At 41.5% G+C, this 21,975-nt stretch overlaps 1 protein-coding gene and 3 long non-coding RNA genes across 7 annotated transcripts in view; 3 read left to right on the forward strand and 1 right to left on the reverse strand.

Annotated features, from left to right (window-relative positions):
- LOC107078929 (uncharacterized) overlaps window positions 1-13,100 on the forward strand; it is a 41,436-nt gene extending 28,336 nt beyond the window's left edge. For all 3 annotated transcript variants that reach the window (XR_011182580.1, XR_011182581.1, XR_011182582.1), the window contains 5 exons: window positions 11,179-11,263; window positions 11,464-11,516; window positions 11,951-12,024; window positions 12,248-12,300; window positions 12,700-13,100. This is a non-coding gene — a long non-coding RNA (uncharacterized lncRNA). The remainder of the gene's footprint in view (window positions 1-11,178; window positions 11,264-11,463; window positions 11,517-11,950; window positions 12,025-12,247; window positions 12,301-12,699) is intronic.
- LOC102690552 (cytochrome P450 2K1) lies at window positions 299-5,749 on the forward strand. Its single transcript, XM_015359848.2, is given in 9 exon segments — window positions 299-496; window positions 1,298-1,460; window positions 1,766-1,915; window positions 2,220-2,380; window positions 3,015-3,188; window positions 4,010-4,151; window positions 4,544-4,728; window positions 5,173-5,314; window positions 5,562-5,749. Coding segments are annotated over 9 exon segments (1,503 nt in total).
- Window positions 13,101-13,914: 814 nt separating the features above from the next.
- LOC107078952 (uncharacterized) lies at window positions 13,915-15,185 on the reverse strand. 2 transcript variants are annotated; one of them, XR_011182765.1, is made up of 3 exons: window positions 15,105-15,185; window positions 14,658-14,708; window positions 13,915-14,084 (listed from the first exon to the last, which is right to left on the reverse strand). It is a non-coding gene; the product is annotated as an uncharacterized lncRNA (long non-coding RNA). The 2 variants fall into 2 exon arrangements; XR_001479905.2 differs by lacking the exon at window positions 15,105-15,185 and adding an exon at window positions 14,953-15,084.
- A 4,707-nt stretch (window positions 15,186-19,892) lies between these two features.
- LOC107078953 (uncharacterized) lies at window positions 19,893-20,916 on the forward strand. Its single transcript, XR_001479906.2, has 3 exons — window positions 19,893-20,048; window positions 20,575-20,637; window positions 20,802-20,916. It is a non-coding gene; the product is annotated as an uncharacterized lncRNA (long non-coding RNA).
- Window positions 20,917-21,975: the final 1,059 nt, after the last annotated feature.

The raw sequence follows: 21,975 nt of genomic DNA on the forward strand, positions 1-21,975 counted from the left end.
GCTATTGAAGTGACAAGGCACTAGATTTGAAAACATTTACTAAAAAATACATAATTTTATTGGGAAAAGGGTGTTATCTGGGTCTCATATTTGGCATACCTGCATTTCATTCCAGTTGGACCAGCAAATGTGAAACGGCAGAAGAAAAGGGCAGGGCATAAACTTGTAAACCAGTAACATGCAGAAGACTGAAAGGCACTTACCCTGCTCTTAGTACTTGGTTAGTTCTGTGGTGCTTTATTATATCCTGCTGTTTTTCAAATATTCCAAGGTGTCACAAGGTGTCCAAGGTGTCACTATGTTTCTTCCAGAAGCTTTTCTGCAAGTCTCCTCTGGGAGGCTGCTTCTGGCTGCTGTGATAGTGATTTCTGTGGTTTATATCTTCATGGTGTCGACACCTGAGTCTGTCAAGACACCTCCGGGACCCCCAGCCCTGCCGCTCCTAGGAAATCTGCTCTCGCTGGATCTTAAGAGACTGGACCTGTCTCTTGTGGAGGTAAGATGTAATAATATTTCACTAGGGATAACAACAAGAATTACAGTAAATACTTTGTGAATGTTTGGAATATTTTGCAAGATAGGTTTGGCTTAAACCATATGGTTAATAGGTAGCCTCCTGGCCACAGGACTAGAAGGCTCGAACCCCATTCAGAGAGGAGTTAACCCAGGGTGGCTTCAAGGAGATGGGAAGCTTGAGACAAAAGCAAAGGAAAGTGTTTGTGTTCGATATACTGTATAGAGACAGTTGGTGATTAGAAACTGTGTGAGATTGATTTGTCATTGTTGTCCTTCATATATTTCAGTTAATAACGTCCATTATGAATGAATTAATGATTTTTTTATTTTATACGGTATTGATTGTAATTAAAATGGTGAGTGTTGCTGTGCAAATCTTTCTCTGTCTTTATTATCCCTCTTAACTTCAGTTAATAACTTCCATTAGGTTGCTATTATTGCCATTAGAGTCATCGATGGAGTGGATGTTATTTTTTTGTATGTTTTATAGTCAGCTCTGTCCTTTGAACTCTTTAGGAATTAATTTTTCATTGCCTGTTCTAGAGGTTTGAGTCTCTTGTGTAGAAGCTGTATGATTCTCAAGCTTTTCAAAATAGTTTTGTGACTGTAGTCATGTAGTAGTCATGTGGAGTGGAGTGCAACACACCTGAATTTTAAACTAGAAATTGTTAATTAATTATATATTGATAAACATGAATAAATTTGATATTGTGTACATTATCAATTATAGTTAAACTGCTGAATGTTGCTGTGCAATTCTTTCTCTCTCTCTGTGCCCCAGTTGTCTAAGACGTATGGCTGTGTCTTCACTGTGCACCTCGGCCCCATGAGAGTAGTGGTCCTGGCTGGTTACAAGACAGTGAAGGAGGCGCTTGTTGACTACCCTGAGGAGTTTGGGAGCAGACTCACCACACCGATATTTCACGATATCAGTCAAGGACACGGTAAATATGATCCTCCTGAAGCACAGGATGATTTGTTTATAATTCAAATACAAATTTGAACTTAGTGTACCTTATTTGAAATAAAATCCAAAGTATATTCATAGTGCCCCAAATACATGCTTTTCAGTCTGTACAACTTTTATTAGCAATTTTTTAAGTTTAAGTTGAAACTTTTGCTTTGTTCAACTCCCTCTTTCAGGTCTTTTTGGATAGTATCTCCACTGTAGAGACAATACTCAGTGTTATCACTTTGTAGATCTCGTCATCTGTCTGACTCTTCCCATTCGTGTTTGTCTCGAATGCAGGTATAGTTTTTGCAAATGGGGACTCGTGGAAGGAGATGAGGAGGTTTGCTCTGTCTAATCTGTGGGACTTTGGAATGGGAAGGAAAGGGAGTGAGGAAAAGATCATCGAGGAAATCCAGTACCTCACTGAGGTGTTTGAAGCACATGGAGGTAGAAGGAATGAAGTGTTTTATTTTGATTTTTCTGTCATGTGTTTTCCAGTTTTTTTTCTCTCAGATTCTTTTAAGATTGTTGCTTTTGGAGTCTAGAGACAAAATCTTGTGTTTCAGTTTAATGGAAGGCTGAGACATTCTTCCCTCCAGGAGCCCGGAAGGGAGAAGTGGAATTGGGCTCTAGTGGGCACTGGTGAACTGGGGTTCGAGAGGTGAAACTGGGAGCACACAAGGGTGGTGGTACAAAGAGACACAACTGCAGGAATTCTTCCAGACTGATGCTGTATTCTTTCCTTTGGCAGGTAAACCATTTGAAACCAAGGAACCTGTATACTGTGCTGTTTCCAACATTTTAGCCACCTTAGTGTATGGAGACAGGTTTGATTATGCTGATGCTGTCTTCCACAGTATGGTGAGCAAGTCTATTCACAATTTCAAACTCACCAGATCCCCTGTTCTCCAGGTAACCAAGATTATTAACCTGGTTCAAAATAAATCATTGGGACAGAAGCTAATTTAACATCAGATTTACAATAAAACTGTATAGTTCCTGTTCTATCCATTGTAATAAGCAGCAAGTTAAATGTTTCTGTTAAATGTTAGCATGTTATATTTAGGTTATCGTGCAAACTCTTACTTATGCACTGCATCCTAGCAAGATGAAAAGTAATTCCACAGTTTAATTCGTCCTGTAATAAGTGAGTAGTATATTGAAAATGAAGATCAAAACAACTAGTCCTACAACTAAACAACTAGGTAACTAGTCCTGTGCAAAAAGCAGTTTTATTTTATGTAGGTATTATTTAGGTAATATTTACTTTATATGGAAGCATTTCTGATATTGTTTTGATAGTGATGATAATAAAGTAATGAATTAATGTACGAATATATTGGAAGAGCTGCATCTTGTGCTGTCCTAATGTAAAGGAACAAAAGTTGTAACATACTTATCTTCACATACTTATATCTTCATATAATAAAAACATTCCATTAATAATCTACCAAAATAACCCAGCAAACATCACACAATTTCGCTAAGTTCATGATTAACTGGAAGAAGTGTTGTATCAGTGATGTGTTTCTTCTTTTCCACACAGATCTACAATGTCTTCCCTCTCACTGGGGTTTTACTGAAATCTAGAAGGGTGTTCATGAGGAAGATTGCGAGTATGATGGCCGAGATAAACCAACTTGTGAGGCAGCTGCAGCAGACCTTACAAGAGAACGATAAGAGGGGATTTATTGATGCATTTTTGATCAAACAACAGAAGGTAAGAGAACAGAGGGGATCCGTTTCTGTGGACGTCTGTCTTTCCAGAGACTGGTTAGTAAATGCAGGTCAGATTTCCTCTGTAACTAGAGAATGAAAAGTCAAATTGATATTTCATTTGACCTAAATTTAGGAAGAGAATAGTTTGTTTTAATGAGCCAGGTTTGTGTCACTTATCAATTATGATTCCAGGGTTCCAGCGTGTTCGAAGTCCCAGGTAATTTAAGGAATTTTATGCTTAAAAGTGGCCTGCTCTGGAAATCCAGGCCCTACCAGACTTGTGGCTTTATTTTTGTTAAAAATGTTTAGAATACCTGAAGATATAAATTGTTTAAAAATCCAAATAAGGTCCGAGGATACTTTTAATCCTGTATAAGATGTCAATATTCTCGAGACTTAATATACTGAACACAACAGAGAAGGTCAAAAGCAAAATGTGTTCATGAACACTGGGATAACGGCATCTCTCCTGTAAGCAAACCATTTGTCTTCTATTTCTACACTAATGAAAGTTGCTTATTAAATTCACAGTATGTCATGCAAAACTGAAGAGATCTGTTTTTCTCTTGATTCCCACAGGGTTCTGTCCTACAGTATGTTGTCTGTATTACAGGTCTTAACATGACTGATGATGCCTCAGATTTCACCGCCTGCCAATAAACCCTGTATCAGGTGTTAACCCTTAACACAGCTAAAGAAGGCGTCAAAGCAGAGCTCAGTCAAGTTACACAACAAATAATAATACATATATCACTGCTACAATACTGATAGCTGAGTTATAAATCACCATCCTCATGAAACAATTTCTTTATTTTAATTCAGGTTTCAGGACAGAAGGATTCCCATTTCCATAAGGATAATCTGATAAACACAATTGTAGCCCTACTTGCTGCTGGGACTGAAACAACAGGCACCACACTCTGCTGGGGGCTGCTGCTGATGGCTAAATATCCCCACATCCAAAGTAAGAGCTCCCACTGCTGACTCTCCCAATATGCTGGATTCTAAGGCAAGCTTTAAACATTGTTAAACAATAAGATTTTTTTTTAAAAGAACAGCAGGGCTATCACTGGGTTGGAGTGCCGAGCCATCACAGGGCCCACAAATACAGGAGCAGTTTCAAGACACCAACTAGCTTAAATAGCAGGTCTTTGAGAGGAACTAGAGCAGCAAGAGGACATGCAAATTCCACATTCATGCATCCTAGAGGATGTGCAGGACTCCCTGCATGTTTTCTAGGTCTAATAGTGAGCTCAATGTGGGGATCAAGAGCAGACAAAAAGGATACACCCCCAGGGCCTGGAGTTGTACAGTAATGTATTGGACAGCAATGTTTATCTGTCTTATCCCACACAGAAAAGGTTCAGGAGGAAATTGAGAAGGTCGTTGGCACAAAGCAACCGAGGGCTGAACATCGGAGAAGCATGCCCTACACCGATGCTGTGATACATGAAATCCAGCGCCTGGCAAATGTCGTTCCACTGAACCTTCCTCACATGACAGCGGCAGATGTTCACTTCCAGGGCTACTTCATCAAAAAGGCATGTAGACGGCTCTCTGTCTCATACTGCTGATCAGGTGCATGTTGGGATCGGTAGTGCCAGCTCCATAGTCTTCAGTAGAAAATAACAGAATTGACAGAAATTCTTATTTGGGATACCATGTGAAATAAGTGGGTAAAATACAAAGCTTTAGTGAAGTAGTGAGACCTGATCTAAAATGGTATATAAGGATGGGATTGATGGTTCTAAACCAGATATTTTGATTAACTCTGTATAATTCCATAAATAGAAGTTGCCAAATTTCTGGGAGAGGTCATCAATGGTAAAGGTCATAGTGAGAAAAATCATAGTTTAAATATTTTTTTTACCTTTGGAAGAGTGAAACTCAGCAGATCCAGAATTCCTTCTGGATTGGAAGTGAGAATATGACATTCTTATGAATGAAAGGCGAGCAAACTTCTGCTTGTCATTGGCTCACTTCAGGGGACCCCTGTCTTTCCTCTGCTGACCTCAGTGCTCCAGGATGAGACCCAGTAGGAGATGCCTCATCAGTTCAACCGTGCTCACTTCCTGGACCCTGAGGGCCAGTTGGTGAAGAAGGACGCCTTCATGGCGTTTTCTGCAGGTACGGGACTGCAGTGTGCAGCGCATTTGCAAAAGTCACCAATTATATTTTATTTTGCATCTAATATGAATGACACATTTAACAGAGTTAATAACATATGGTCTAAACATTTAAATAGAAGGTTTAGGTCTTGTGAGGACGTTACAAGTGACGTGGTGGGTGAGCAATGCAGCCCAAAATCAGTGACACCGAATGCTGCAGTACAGGATCTTACAGGAGGGCTAACCTGTGGTGTTTGCTGTCCCAGGACGCAGGGCTTGTCTCGGAGAGAGCCTGGCCAGGATGGAGCTGTTCCTGTTTTTCACCTCGCTGTTGCAGAAGTTCACCTTCTGTCCCCCTCCAGGAGTGCAGGAGTCTGAACTGGACCTCACTCCAACTATGCGGATCTCTCTGAACCCACAGCCTCACCAGCTGTGTGCTCTGAGACGGGGGTAGGGCATCAGCTGAGTGCTCTGAGATGAGGGTAGGGCAAAGCCTCTGTATTCTGAGATTAAGGTAGAACACCAGCTCTTATGTTCAAATGTCTATGAGACTCTTAGTTAAACCCACACAATGCAATTGCTTCATCGTATGCTCAGTGAAGCCTGTGCTCGAGCCACGCGTATTGATTTGTACTCTTCTTCCTGTTTGATAGACCTTGAAGGAATTTTCCAGCTCAGTATAGTAGATATTTACTATCTATCTATAAAGTGCCAGTGAATACATGTGGTCTGAATCTTTGTCTTATTTGCCTTTAAAGTGAGTCATTTGCCCAGCTTTGTCTATAAATTGTAACAACTGTAAACCAAACAAGTAGGAGATTCCTGTCCAAACCATATTATACTGTTGGGATGTCTGCTGCATGTAGGAAATTGCCACTTGGAAAATGACAGATGATCAGGTGACAGTATTAAAACCAGGAACCACCATCTACCACAGTTGGCCTGTTCTGCTGATTGGCGATAGATTTCAGGACAGACAGATACTGTATGTTTTCATTAGCTTAAGACCTGGAATGAGGAAGAAGATACTGCATAAGATATTGTAGCCAACAGTACTGATGTGCTTGTGCTTTATTTGAAACATTATTATGTGCTTAACATAGTCCTTGCATTAATAAGCGCTGCAAACATTGAAGTGCCCTTGAATTGAAAGGTGCTTTTGTCTATTTATAAGTTATTGATCCAATTATAAATAGCACACATTAAACTGTTTTAAACTGTGAGGTTAACATATGGGTAATAATTTGTAAGGTTGCCTGGAGAAGTGTCTCTGACCTTGGAAGGAAAACTACAGGCAACTTACGATGCTCTGTGCGTCCCTGAAGAAAGCCCCTTCCTGGCACAGAAATAAACACTGGAGGGACCAGCTGGTCATGTTTTCAACTGACTGTTCTCTGGGGTTGTGTCTACTCATTTGATATCAGAATTTACACTGTATTGTAGGTTTAGTTTTATTAGCATTTTGCTTTTATGGTACAGTATTTATAATTGGGTATAATAAAATGCAAAGGACACTGGGAAGAGGCAGTTATGTTGCTGCCTCACAGCTCTTGGGTCATTGATACAATCCTAGTGTTTTTTTTACCAGGTGATTGCAACCCTCACCAGTGATATGTGGCTTTCTGATGACTGATACACAACAAAATACTCACAGAATATTTTCTTTGACAGTATTACAGATGCGTGCATGTCTGTGTCTGTGTGTCTGCCCTGTAAGGGACTAGTATCCTGTCCAGGCTGTACCTTGCTATGGGCCCCTTGCTTGTCAGGATAGATGCCAGATCTCAGGCAACCCTGGATTTCAGGAAGCAGTTAGACAGTGAATGGATGTATAACAGAAAATCTTGATGAATTAAGTTTGATTTAAACAGTGTACAGAACTGGCGTACAGATATTTTCTGTGGTACAGATGAAGAGGATGCAGAGCTCATGTCCTCACAATCATTAACTGCAGCCCTGGGTATTGTATGATTCTGAGGCTATGCTTTGGGAAGATTTCTCTATTCCTGGAGAGATGCAATTCAGAAGTTTAGGTCAGCTTTTAATCTTACCATCTACACGTGGAATGATTTCATACTGACTACATAAGCTTGCCTGAGTATCCAGTTAATCGTTCCAAATATTGGCATACAGACTGAATGCACAATCCAAACCATAGTTGGGGGCAAGCAGAGTTCGTAGCCAGTTCGAGACCAGTAAGCCCAGAAGGAATCCTGAGACATAACCAAAAAAACACAAGCGCAGTTCAAACCCAGGTGAAGCCAAAGAGAGCGCAGGGAAAATCCAAAGGTGTCGTCGGACACACAGGCACAGTCTGAAACTGAGAAGGGAGAAGTGAAGCACAGTGAAGCAACGGAAACGAACACCGAGGCCAGAGATAGGACTCTCTAAGGCTGAGCGATCAAGGGGTGGGAAACCAGGTCTTAAATATCCTGAGGGACTGAGGTGAGTAATACTTAATATCTGACAGGTAGGTCTGATTTTCTACCAGATCACAGTGTCATGGTAGTTGATTCGCAGTTACCTTGTTCCTCGGGAGAGTCTTCCAGTGATCAAGCGGGAGTGAGTATTACGGTACCTCTCCCTTAAGGAGTGACCTATGAGCACCAGGGCTTGAAAGGGCATCAGGAATGGAAAGAGAGCATTAGGTGAGGAGCATGTAGCTCTCTAGCAGGCACCCAGGTTCTTTCCTCTGGTCCATGCACCCCTCCAGTGAACTATGTTTTGAACACTGTCCTGGACCTTTGTGGAATCCAAAGATGCAATGAGATACTGGTTCCTGAAATCCCTCAGAGGCGCAGAAGCTCTGGCAGAAACAGCTGAGAGAGTTCTGGATGGGTACAGACACGTGATTATCATACATGCCATCGCAGGACAGATCTGTTTTGCCTTCATAAACGTCAGACCTGGAATGAGGAAGAAGACAGTGCATATGATGTTGTAGACGACATGCCATGCGTGAATGACTGCTACAAAGGTTGAAGTGCCCCTAAATTGCCCATTCTGTAAATCACGAATCTGATTTTTAATAGCCGACATATAGTTTTCAACTCTGAGGTTAACATATTGGTAACAATGTGTAAGGTTTCCTGGAGAATTGTCCATGAAGTTGTAAGGAAAAGTGAATGAAACTCATGATGTCTCTGTGTGTCCCTGGAGAAAAGCCCTTGAAGTCACAGAAATGGACACTCGATGCACCAGTTTTCAATAGACTGTTTTCTAGGGCTGCATACTTTTGACAACTCTACGCACATACAGTAATCTTCCTACTCTGTATGTGTACCTGGGCATGGTCCTAAACTCCTGATAGGAGCATCACTTTACCATTTTACATGTGCGTACCATGGCTTCAGATGTCATCTAATAATGACATCATTTATACATATTTTTATTACAACTATCTACAGAAGCTTATTAACGCCACCAAATAAGAAATATTCATTGCGTTTACATGCAAAACGTATTTTTTCTCTGAGGTGATGATACGCTTCCGTAATTAAAGGAGACAGCATTGGTTTTAAACGCGAACAATATTGTGTTTATCCGAGATAATTGCGTTAAAACGCGATTGTTAATTTGTGAACATTATGTACTGTATTAATGTCTTATATCGTCGATAATATTGTACCATTGTACAAGTAGTAGAAGCATTGATTTTAGCAACAGAAGAATATCGTCACACTCCTCGTTTTGGAAAAAAAAATGTAAAGGAGCACGTGTTTTCTATTTATCCAGTAGAACATCTTGTTTGTTAGTGAACACTGCAGCGTTAAACGTGGACTGTTGTCGCCGTTTCTGTGACAAGTAGAAATGACACGGCTTTACACAGGTTGATCATCGAATGGAATACATTTAAGATGACTTGACAGCAAGACTTATGCCTGCTTACTATAACCGTCGGATAACCATCGTCGTCTTTGTACTGAAGTACTGATGAGGTAACCTTATTGAGACTTTAATTGAATATTTAGGATTTGTTTTCAGTTAAATTGAATTCAAAATGCTTTATTCAACCCCAGGGTTTCACGAAGAGTAAAAGGTTAGAAATTAGAGTCAGCTTTGTGTCAGAAACTGTTTCAGAATTCCTGTATTTGGAGTTTGGATTAAGCTGTAACAATTATTAAACTGTTGGTGTCTGTTAGTCAATGCCCTCTGTGATTATTGAACGTCACTCATTGACGGTGGTACCCCAACACTTTTCACTGTATAACCCGTGTGCACTGTATGATACGATATGGAATTTTGATCTCTTTTTAAATTCATCTAAATGAAGTTGCATCTCTGTCTTAGAGATGACAATTATGAGTTAATATAAAGCTCCTAAATACCTGTCGCACGCTGTTTCCACTAGTTCATAGTCATAGACACCCTTTCGTACCACAAGCACTCTTTGTACTAGACTACAGTACCTTTAATATCTTATAAAATATTAGTTATTAATTAATTACATATTAATTATGCTCCATTCATTGCAAAACTAGTTATTATATCCTCATCGCTATTCTGTTTTCTATGCATACAGCAGTTCACATTCTATTTACATGCATCGCTTTTGATTTTTGCATCTTTAATCTGAGGGATTAAACTTTTTGTGGATCCTTGTCAAACGCCCATGGAAATAAATCATTTCGTGACACCTACTTTTTTAAGGGAACGAAAGGGATACTCTGTCCAGACACCAGCCAGTGTATAAAACATTTAGATGAATTTTAATCGTTCATGTAGTTTTATAAAAAGTTGTCTTAAGAATCATTTAAGACATTTTGTTTAAAAAGCAAAAACAACACTTTAACCTCTTTGACACACAACATACTAGCTCCTCCAACTGTACTACAATTTTGAAACTTTATTTTTTACTGTCATGTCACAAAAAAAAATAATAGGTCACGTCAATTTGCAAAAAAAGGCTAGAAAAGCGCTTTACAAAGGCGTTTCAGTAGCTTTAATGCTTGAAATGAGAGTAAACAGGCGAATCGCCTGGTCTCGGAACTTGGCTTTAGTCTGAATAAGAGATGTACATGGCCGGTATTCTGCGTGGCCGGCCTGGTGGCTTCGCGGGCTGAACCATCGGACACTTCTAAACTTCAGAGACCAGATCGACTCCCGGAGAGTCGTTTGAGTTGTAGTCGAGCCCCGAGCCTCCCGGCAGTCTGAGACCTAGGTCTGAGACCTAATCCCCGGGTGAAGCTCTCATGCTGTCGGGGTGAGTTTGTAAAGGTGGCTGTTCTCTACCACGCCGGCCGTTTTGGGGGGCTCCATTTTCGGGGCCTTCCAAAACAGGGAAAATGGGGGGTTTAAGTCCTTTATGAATGCATAGATCGGAATTCAATTCGAAAAAGCAGCCCCTTATACCACTGAGACACCTGCAGGACAGGTGTGGCACTAGCAGTGAAAGAGAGGTGCAGTCCTAACTAAGAGCGACAGGGGTCTCTCTCCAGCACATTTCTCTTGATTCGACCAGCAAGCTAAACGAGTCCGGCGAACAGTTTTGTAGGGGAACGTCACTGAATTGGGTTCTCTGAAAACCCACAGCCGTTATATGCTTTATGTGTGATTCAAGTTGAGTTCAAGTTTCTATGTATCTTCAGTAACGTCAGTGTTGAGCCCTTGTAACCGAGTGCACAGCTGTCATTCAGGAGCCGAGCCCGCCCCCAGAGTGACCTTCCTCAGCGGACACGCCCCGTCCACCTGTTCCACAGGTGCGCCCGGCAAGATGGCGGCGGGGTGAGTTTCTGCGGCGTGAGGTGCGTTTGCTTTTTATTTCTAATTTTCTTAATTTAAAATACAAAAACTCAAATTTCACTTTGAGGAAAGTGAGACAAAAATATTTTGTTGTTGCAACTTTTGTTAATCGGATTTGTTCCTGTTTAATTTGTGTTTTAGGACGCCGAAATGAGTGTCCTGTCTGTTTGAGCGTGCTCTCGAAGTTTTAGAAGTCTGCATTCAGCGTTCTTATACCACCTTTCATGTAAGTATGTATTTATAAGATAAGGTCTGGTTCTTTTAACGAAAAAAGGCTGTAGTTAACCTTCAAACATTTGCTTTCTGAAGTTAGTAGCTGTGAAATCTCCGCTTGTCGGATTCGGGCTATAATAACGCTTTCCGCTCCGAAATAATAAAACATTGTAAAGGGTTAATTTAATCATTCGTATGTTTTTATTTCTCCAGGTGAGAAAAACATGTCAAGAACGAACCTCCAGTTATGAAAGTGTTTTTCCAAGGTAAGTTCTATTTCTACCTTGCACTATACTGTTTGAATTTGTGCAACTCGACGAGGCAACACGTATTTCCCGACGTTTTAACGCCAGAACGGGTTTATACTGACTATATAACTTCTGCTCCTTTCCTTGTGCCTTTGTTGAATCGAAATTGAAACTCTACGGCGCTGGTTCTTTTATTTATCTATTAAATCCATTGGGTAAAGGTGGATAATACCAACATATTTGCACGATGGTTTTCAATGCGTGGAGTTAAATCGAATATGATAAACGCTATGAGTGGTACTTGATCTTAAATTTAGTTTAAAAAATGGATGTTCTGTAAGCCTTTATTCTAAAAGCAAAAACTCAAATTTCACTTTGAGAAAAGTTAGACAAAAATGTATTGTTGTTGCAACTTTTGTTAACTGCATTTGTTTGTCGAATTTGTGTTTTAGGACGCCGAAATGAGTTTGAGCGTGCTCTCGAGGTTTTGGAAGACTGCATTCAGCGTTCTTATACTGCCTTTCATGTAAGTATGTTTTTAAAGACGTGGTATCTCTAGCTCTGTTTCCTTTAACGAAAAAAGCTGTAATTTATCTTCAGTCACTTGCTGTATAAAGTTGGTAACTGTGTATCTAACTGTTAGTATCTCAGCTTTGCGGAATCGGGTTATATTTTTGCTTTCCGTTCCGAAATGATCAACTTTTGCAAAGATTAAATGTACTAATTCGTATGTTTTCTTATTTCTCCAGGTGACATAAGGATTTCAAAAACCGGCCTCCATTTATGAAGTTTTTTTTCCGAGGTAAGTTTTATTCTTATCTTACGCTATACTATTTATATTTGTGTATTAAAGACGACACGTATTTCACAGCTTTTTAACAGCAGAACGATTGTATACCAATGTTATCACTTCTTTTCGTTTAGTTGTGCTCTTGCTGAATACAAATAGGAAACACTAAATCGCTGGTTCATTTTATGGGTTATTTTATTCATAATAGGCTGAACCTACTTTCTAAATATTGGAGTAGTGTGACTGGGATGTATCTGTGATTTCTCATGCTGTTACCTATTGGTTTCTTGTTGAATTTGAGCGTGTTTGTATGGTTCTTAATTCAGGCAGCTGAATAGACTTCAGAACTTAGTTAATCGATTCTGCAAGTCCGATATCTTGTTAACTTGATCCTTTTTCTTTTGCCTTCAGTTCTGCGCTCCGACGATCTCCTTTCCAATCCACTCCAGCATCTCGTCGTGCTTTGGCAGGTTCTTCTTGACAATGTGTGCTTTTTCTTGAATTGTATTTTGATATCTGTGGCTTGATCTGTAATGTACCCTTTGTATACCGAGATATATTATTGTTAACCTGCATGTTTCCTGTTGACTGATGTTATTGTATGTGCTGCGGCTCCTGGTTCTCTGCGCTCCGACGATCTCCGGCAATTTATTCTTGACAATGTGTGCTTTTTCTCACATTTGATTTTTGTTACCAGTTGCTTGATCTGTAATGTCCTGATTCAGTGCTGTATTTCATTCTTGACCTGCATGTTTTCTGTTGACTGCTGCTATTGTATTTGCTGTGAATTCTGCAATAAAAACCCTCGTTTCATTGTCTGCATTGTCCTGTATTTTCGAAGGTGTGAAGTGTTGTCTTGCAGCGTGCGCCACGCACCGCAAGGCGACAACCCATCGCACTGACCTGGAAAAGTGCGAGGACGCCCGCCTTTTTAGATAGTCTGGGGGGAATAGGGTCCCTAGGAGGGAGCGTGGGTCTAGCCCTGGGGGGAGGAGAAGGGAGGATAGCTCTAGCCAAGCCCCCTCACTCCCAGCAGGAGGGGAAGGCAGGCTGGAGATGGCCTCGGCCCGAGAGAGAGGAGGCACCCAGGGTGGACTCAGCCCATCAGTCACAGCTTGCAACTGACAGCTTTCTAAGTCCACACCCCAGGAGACCTGCCTCCCTGCAGGGACCAAAGCCACCACCAACCTGCCATCCTCTCCTGCCGGGAGCGAGTGGGCCTGGCTAGAGCTGCGGTCAATCAGCCAGCCCCCGCCTACCCCTCTCCAATGAGGGGGTGTGGGCGAGGCTCGGCTTGATTGCTACCAGACCCCGAGAGAAACCCCAGATACTAAGTTTTTTGGCGGGAAAATCTGGACACGCTTAAAAAGGGGGTAGCCTTTGACCTTTTCAAGTCAAAAAGCGATAGGGCGTCCCCTTGCGGCCACAAACTGTAAGCAAAATCTCTCCGCCAAAAAACTCACCAACACCGGGGGTTTTCAGGGCCGAGGGGGTACAGAACTCTGCACAAGAAATCAAAGAACAAAATCAAGGTCCAATCAACAATTTATAAAAATGGCATACAAAACAAAGCATTACAATACGTCGGGTGCACAGGCTTCGAAGTGAAAATGAACATGAATTACAAAGTGTCAAAGCACGGCTACATTAATGGTTAACGCTTTTACAAGTCTACAAAGTACAAAAAGTACAAAAACATTTGAATGCAACTACAAGGAAAAACACAGAAACATACAGCACGTTACTGTTTCTCCGAGGCAGCGACCGGAATGAAGACTGGAACTTCGTTGCATTTCCTGCAAAACAACAGAAACCAGTATTAGCTGTGCTTTCTCTTACAAACAGGATCTCGGAATGATCCCAGATAGATTGATCTTCTGTATGGACCGGCATGTTCAGAAGATGAAACGGTTTAAAAAGATTTACAGCTGGAATAAAGCGCTTAGCCTGGTGTAACAGGTATTGAAGTACTCAGGCTTACATTTAAAGTTTGAATACCAATGGCACAACAATCAATACAGCTACAGTGAATCGATTAAATAGAAACCCCCACATTATAATGTTTTTTTTCCGATTTCCATTTAAAGAGCACATTATTTCTCTGTAACAACTTAGCTAAAACATGAATAATGAGCCTAAATATTTCTAGACTCATTGTTTTAATTGTAGTGTTGCAATTTGGGAGCCAAAGCGGTTTCTTATTTATCTATATTATGCGCTTTAGTTGAAAAAGATTTCTATGAACATCAGGCCTACAGTGTTGTCGTTAAAACCACTTCTGACCTGGAGAAATCTAGGGTCGCCAGTTTGAGTCTTTTCACAAGGCGCGCTTATGATACGTGTGAACGAATAAAAAGGTTTAAACTTACATCGGTAATTCCAGAAGCTGAGCCAAGCATGTCCTGCCCGCAGACACCAAACTGGAAAAACAAGAACACAAGTATTTAGACCATAATTTAAAAATAATTGAAACCAAAGTTTCTCAAAGCTAATCGGAAAACACAAAAAAAGCAGAATTTAGAATTTAAGACCATTGAAACCAATAAGTATTCGTTGCAAGCGAAATTTTTACCACGAATATAAGAGCAAAAACACAAAATGCTCTGGAAAATAATGAATTTTTTGGATGGATGCACACGCTTGATTTTGTGAACAAAGACTTACAATAAAAATGTTATCTAGCTCCCAACGAAAATGCGTGTTTTACCCCTTTCCCCCTGCGAGGTTTACACTACATAATTACATTATTTAAATTTAATCTACGTTCAAATAAAAACAAATAAAAAAGAATCACAAAAGACGCGGAACAAACTCACTCAGCTCCGCTCTCTCCAGCAGAACCTGGCGCACAGGTGCGCGGGGCGTGGCCTGCGAGAGATGTCATTCGAGTGGGCGTGGCTACAGACTGACGGCATAGTCTTGGCTCCACCTGAAAACGTGTTAAAGAAATCGAGCATGTTTTCAGAAGTCTACAGTACATGTGTTACAAGTTTCAAAATCTGTTTTTCCATGGCCATCTGTGTAATCGCAGTTAGTACATTTAATCCTCATTAGTATTTAATACTCACAAGAGTGTGAATTACAGAATTATAGAATTTAGAAATATGCAGGCGAGCTGTGGGGTCTAAAGTTCTTTGCAGGACATTTACTGTTGTAGAACCTGATCCATCTTAACGCTGCACCAATACGTAATATGTTTAATCTGTAAACATTTATCATACACTCCGTTTACTACCTTTGTTCCCCTTATTAGTCATGCAGCTAATGTGTTGATTTAAGACGTTTCAAGAACATTATTCGGTTCAAATGAGAGGGCAGTATTCTATACATGGGCCCTGTGGGTTACTGATATCTCTTTGATTAGATAATTTTATGATGCCATTGCTCAAAAGATGACAGCAATGATGACAATTGGTTTAAACAAAATAGCTGGATTGCCTGTGCCATTCTCCCACAACTCTTTGTGTATAAAACTTTCAAATACACTTCCCTATGCCATCCTTTCATGGTTCCCTTGGTTCGTGTCAAAATCAGTTCACACTTTATAACTGCAATGTAATTTATGTAATTGGTTAATTGCAGTAACTTCTTAACTCTTTGGCATAATTTTGAACAGTAGTGCACTGTACATGGATAAAAGACCAGGAGAGCTGGAGTTTACAAAAGAGGAGGTGGAAGAATATTTGTTCGAACCCACAGTGACCCCAGACATGAGGAGGAGCTGGAGGCGATGGCTTAACACTCGTTAAACCAGACAGACCCACCAGTGCTTTTGAAGAGTCGGAACCTACCTGGCAGGAGATGAATCATTTCCTGTAAAGGTCAAGAGCAGGATCAGCGCCAGACCCTCTGAGATCATGGCTTAGCTGCCTCCCCTCGCCGCGCCCTTCACTCGTGGTTTCCCAAGTTACATGAGCTTCACCTCTAGCTCCCACCTTCTGGCTCATCCTTTTCGGGGAGTAGCAGTTCAATGCTCTCAAATCCCATTTGACCAGACTATCACCTCCTTTGCCTTACCGGCGGGTCGACGCAGCAATAACCACAGGCTGCTACTCCTCCAGACCTTCCTTGCGTCTCAATGTCACTACTTGATCTCTCCAGGAGCCTCCCTGCTCCCTCCCTGATCTGGAGCCTCCTGCTCCCTCACTGTAGCCACTGGTCCTCTCATGACCAGCCAAGCTCTTGGACTTCCAGGTCCACTTTAGGCCCTGACATCATCTCCTGGCACCACTGGGCTGTGCCTCACTCTCACACTCGGACTCAACTCACTCCTTACACCAAGTCTCCTGCATCTCCCTCTCAGGCTGAGACTCGACACACACACAACCTCTCAGTGCCTCACTCTCGTGTCCTAGACTGTGTACATGCAGCTGCCGGCACCTTATCTGGGTTTCTTACACTGCAGCTGCCACTCTGCTCTCACATCTGACAGACCTGTTCTTTCCAGCTGTTATTATTAGACACAGCTTCGGCCTGGTGACTCTCACTGCTGTGCCTCAGCCTGCATGTTAACAGGAGACCTGTTCTCATGTCTCCTCTGGTCTGCCACTAACTCAGGACTGACATCCTGGCTTCAACGCTGGCAGGGAAGTTTTCAAAATCCCACCTCCAGCTGAATCTCCTGAGATTTCAAACACTCTTCAGCTGTGGTCACACATAGTCCTCTATTGAGAGCTCTGCCGCTCTGCCTCTCTGCTAAACAGCCTGTATGACACCACAGGTGCTTCATACCAAAAGAGCAGAACTCAGCAAATCTCAAGCAATTCAGAAATATTTCACACCTTAATAAATAAGGTAGGATTTGTTTTGCAATCTGCAAAGTAGGTTGACTAGGTTCTTGTTAAACAATTCTATTGATACATCTGTTCAAGAGGGTGGAGTTTAATCCTGCAATATCTAGAATCTTAGTCTGGCTGCCTAGAACATGCTAACATCATTTCGATGATCAGAGGAAGTGCAAAGCAAAATCAAGGAGTCCTAGCAGTCCTATGGTTAGATCCAGCCATTTCCTATGGAACCATACTGTATCTCTCAAGCTAGTTGTCACCAAGTTAAAGACCTACTGTACCACATTCCAGCTAGGTCATACTGCTTCAACATAAAAGTCAAGAGCAAGGACTTTTTCACAGCCTAGTAGAGGTTGGTGGTATTAAACATTCTATGAACACAGCAGTGGAAAAGATCCAGCAAATGACATCCAGTGGGCTCCAGTTATTTCAAACACTCTTCAGCTGTGGTTACACATAGTTCTCTATTGAGAGCTCTGCCTCCCTGCCAAATGCACCCCATATAACATCACAGGTGCTTCATACCAAAAGAGCAGAACTCGGCAAATCTCAAGCAATTCAAAAACATTTCACTTCTTTATGTGGAAGGTAAAATTTGTTTTTGCCGTTTTGGTAAGTGGGTTGACTAGGTTCATGTTGAACAACAATTCTATTGATACATCTGTTCAAATGTACTGTATGGCATTTCAGGAGTGTCTGGCTGCTGGGAACATGCTAGCATCATTTGGAAAAGAGCTGACCCAGAAGAATGACAGGGCATGGTGCACAGGGAGGATAGGATGGTTGAGAATAGCTGGCAAAGTAAAGCAGAGCAAATGAAGATGCAGGGCATCTGGATACACTGGGTATAAGGGAGTGATCATTGACCTGGCAAAGACATTTGGAACATGGGTGAACAAGGGATCAGATTTCTGTTTGCTCAGTTTATGAAGTTCTGCCCACATCAACAGGCCTCCATACATGGCAGAGAGTCCTAATTTCACACTGTGCAGAAGGCCAGCAAGTCAAAGAATGAGCTCTCCTTCTGTCAAGCACGTTTGTCAGATGGGAGATTTAGGTGGCAACATGAACAGATACTCACACAGCTGGCAAATGGACTAGAGGTGGCCAATGGAAAGCCAAAACAGCTTCCTCAGGGCTCTTATTTTACCCCTTCGTCAGGTCAGGACAGGGTGTGGTAAAGGTGGCAAAGGACAAAGGGGTCTTCACAACAGCAAACAACTGGGAAATGAAGGTAGATCTTAAAGAAAATAACCAGCACCAGTCTTAGGCCAGACATCATTCTTTAGTCTAGAGATACAAAGCAGGGAGCTCTCATTGAATTGACAGTACACTGGGGGAAGAGGATAGAAGAAGCACATGAGCTGAAGCTCGGGAAATATCAGTCCCTCATCTTCAAGTGTCAGCAAAACGGATGGAGAGCATGGAGTGTCCCAGCTGAAGCTGGCTGTAGGCATTTTGTGGGACAGTCATTTTGGAGAGGCCTGGGGCTGCTTGGTGTCAAACAAGCAGCAAAGAGAAAGTCAGTGGCCAAGGTCTGTGAGCAAGTAAGTGCAGCATCCAGATGGATCTGGATCACAAGGAATGAGCTTTGGCTGTAGGGAGACAGACCTGAGCTGATTTGAGCTGATCTGAGTAACAACGTAGATTATGTGCCAGAAACAATCAAGTGAATCTCAGAGCAAAGGAGGGTTATATGTCTTGGCATATGTGTTAGTTTATTGTAAATGCTCCTTTGGCAGGGATTACACTAACAAGACGTCTCCTTTGAGTGGCCCTTCTGAGAGGAGACATGTGACCATTTTAGAATGAGACATTCGTGGTCAATTTCCCATCCCTGGATTGTTCAACATGGCAGAAGCAGTAAGAGTAGTAATTAATATTGGGCTGTGCCTAAGAAGGGGAGGCCAGGAGAAGACAATGATGATGCCATAGTTTTTAAACAGAAACAAATAAAATGTTATTTCAGATTCTACTGATGATTTAAAAATGTCACCCTGATTGTTTATTTGAATCCCTACTTACCAAACCACGAGACTAATTCTTAGTGATAACGAAAGGAAGAAGTTTAACTGGAAAAAAACAGCTACACAATCATCAACCAACACAGGGAATCAACATATTGGAAGGCAGATTCTGTCTCAAAGTGATGCTTCAATCTCCTTGAATACTTGAAATTACAAAACTCTCATCAATCATCATTATTCTTTAAATACAGAGGACTCTACTAGCAAAACATGTTTTTATTATGGTTCTACAGCTCTCCTTTATGATATATCAACTGAGAACAAGATTCCAATAATAGCAGTGTTCCGACATAGGAAGAGAAATAATATTGGGAGCTGAAGTGATTCAAGAGTTAAAATCACAAATGTGTATACGTATAAAGGCATATATAAAAAGAACTATAATCAAATCATTATCTTTCTCTCTTAATCCATTTTTTAAGTAGATTGGGCTATGCTAAAATGTTTAGAAAGAACACACCTCTAATAGTCTTCAATGGAAATGTATTAAAGCAATGCTGTAGTGTCCCTAGAAGGGTTCAGTAAGAATCTTACATTTTGGCTCAAGCCCAGGCTGTGGTGTGTCTCTGAGCCAAGATGGCTTCTGAGCAGACAGGGATCTGGAAGCAGGTGTGCACTATTGAGCTGGACACACCTAGGCATTCCACATGAGGATTGTAGGGCTTTTGCGATTGGTTCCTATGGAATTAGCCACGCCCCTTTACTTACTGAAGAGGCTCATAAAAGTGAAGCCTGGGAGAACAGCATTTAGTTTGTGTTTTGAGTTGTAGAAGAACATGAAGATACTTTTTTTTTTTTGTATGCTATACTAATATTCTTGTGGCTTTAGAGTTTCTATGGTAAGAAGAATAAGATATCCATGACTAGGAGAATTCAGCCAAAACACTGTTCCTGAAGCAGGCTGATCTGTGAGACTTGACAAGTTGTGCTGGGGTTTGGAGTTGTGGTAAGTTATGCTGTCATGTAGGGATGGCTAAATATGCTGATGTGTACCAGCTCATGGGTAAGCTATACTGGGAGTAAATTACACTTGCGGAATTCCTAGTTGGTAGATGTTCATAGTACTACATGTGAAAATGAGCTTTAGAAGTGTTAACTAGCTGCTCATTGCCTCCAGAGTTGGTGCAGAAGGTTTTAAATGCATAACTATTGACCTGCCTGCAAAATGGAGGCATACAATACCTTGAATTGATCCATCTTAAATGGCCACTTAAACTGTATGTCTTGGCAAAGTAAGTTTCCACAAGAACCCCATTCCAGGGGACTAGGTTTGTAGGCTCTTAAAGTTATACAGCAGGGAGCGCTCTGTTCTTTGGGAAGTGGGAACCTAGTTTATTGTTCAGCAGAGACCCGACGCAGAAATCCCAGGCAGGGTGCTGCTGTGCTTAGCTTTAAAATTGAAAGTACACTGAATAAAAGCCTCAGTCTAACACCCCTTCCCTTTTGTACTAAAGTGAGCTTCCTCTTGGCAGGGTCTCCACTGGACAAGTCTATGGGATGGTGTGGAAGTCTTCCCATGGTGTTTCATGATCTGGGTAAGGTTGAGGAGCTCATTCTCCAAGCTTGGGATTCCAAAGTGTGAGTGGTCCAAGTAGGAATGTTGTTGGTATTGAATGGTTATTTGGTTAACATGACATGCTGTCTAATAAAGTGTCAGGACTTGGTCATGTAACCTTTCCTTCCCTCCTACTGGGAATAGAGCTCTGTGGATCATGTGAGAATGGAGATGGGGAAAGTGAAGCTCTTCCAGAGGAATGGGACACCCTCAACACTGCGTCTGTAATGTGGAACAAAGATCTGGTTTGTATGTTGATCCTCTGACCTTCTGTCATGTCCTTGGCCCTGATCTTGAGAATTGTATCATGTCTATGCAATAAAGCTAAGGTGTCACTGGGAAGTCTTTATTATTGCCCATTAACTCTGAGGTGACGTGCCTTGGGTTAATCCCCCAATATTTTATCCTCCTGAAGACTTGTAGGGGGACAGTATCTGCCTTCAAGGGTAGCTTTTTTTTTTTTCCAGCAACAATGCTGACTGCAAATAAACTGTATCTTAACATGTATAATGAGGGGAGGGTGGGGGACACTTACTGCCCCTGTCTTAATGGGAACAGATCACACCTTTCACTAACCAAGAAGCTACAGCTCTCCAGTTGTCACATTTGTAATACAAGGCTAAGGTTATTTAACCTATGCAACAGCAGAAGATGGAGTACATCTGTTTATGTAACACATTAGGTATAATTGGTATCTGGAACATGGTAGAACTACTGTTCTTCCTTACTTATTTTGCATGAGTACTTCACATACAGCTCTGTGGAGGGGGGGGTTGACATGTAATGCAGGGGTTTCACAAAGCCTGCACTAGTGTTGCGCATATATAGACATTTTATAGAGACGGGGTTAGAGGGCAGAGCTGTAGCTTACCATGTCAGGACCTAATGGTCTCATCTTCATGGCTGGAAGGTTGGCCTGCTAGTCATTTCACTACTGCACAACAAAATGGAGAACAAGACCAAGTCCCTTAATGTAGATACCACTTTTCTTCATCTAGTTGTATATGGAGGAGTATGTTTAAAGTTCCTGAAAGTATGGAACTGGTTTTGTTTAAACTAGAAGGCAACAAGGAAATGGACAAAGTCCTTGTGTGTAAGCACTTTTCAAGCTGAAGTACATTACAATATGGGTGGAATTGACTTCATCTGCCATGGAAATGCAGCAGTACAAAGTGAGACATACCAAGCACTTAGCACCAACAGACCCTCTACCAGGTACAGAAGTGAGAAATTAAATGACTGTGAAATAAGCCCAGTGTGTACAGTAAGTCTGGGCTGGAATTTAGCCAGGACTCCAGCGTTAACACCCCTACACTTT

This window comes from Lepisosteus oculatus, chromosome 19, assembly GCF_040954835.1.
Source record: "Lepisosteus oculatus isolate fLepOcu1 chromosome 19, fLepOcu1.hap2, whole genome shotgun sequence".
Classification (NCBI taxonomy): Eukaryota; Metazoa; Chordata; class Actinopteri; order Semionotiformes; family Lepisosteidae; genus Lepisosteus; species Lepisosteus oculatus.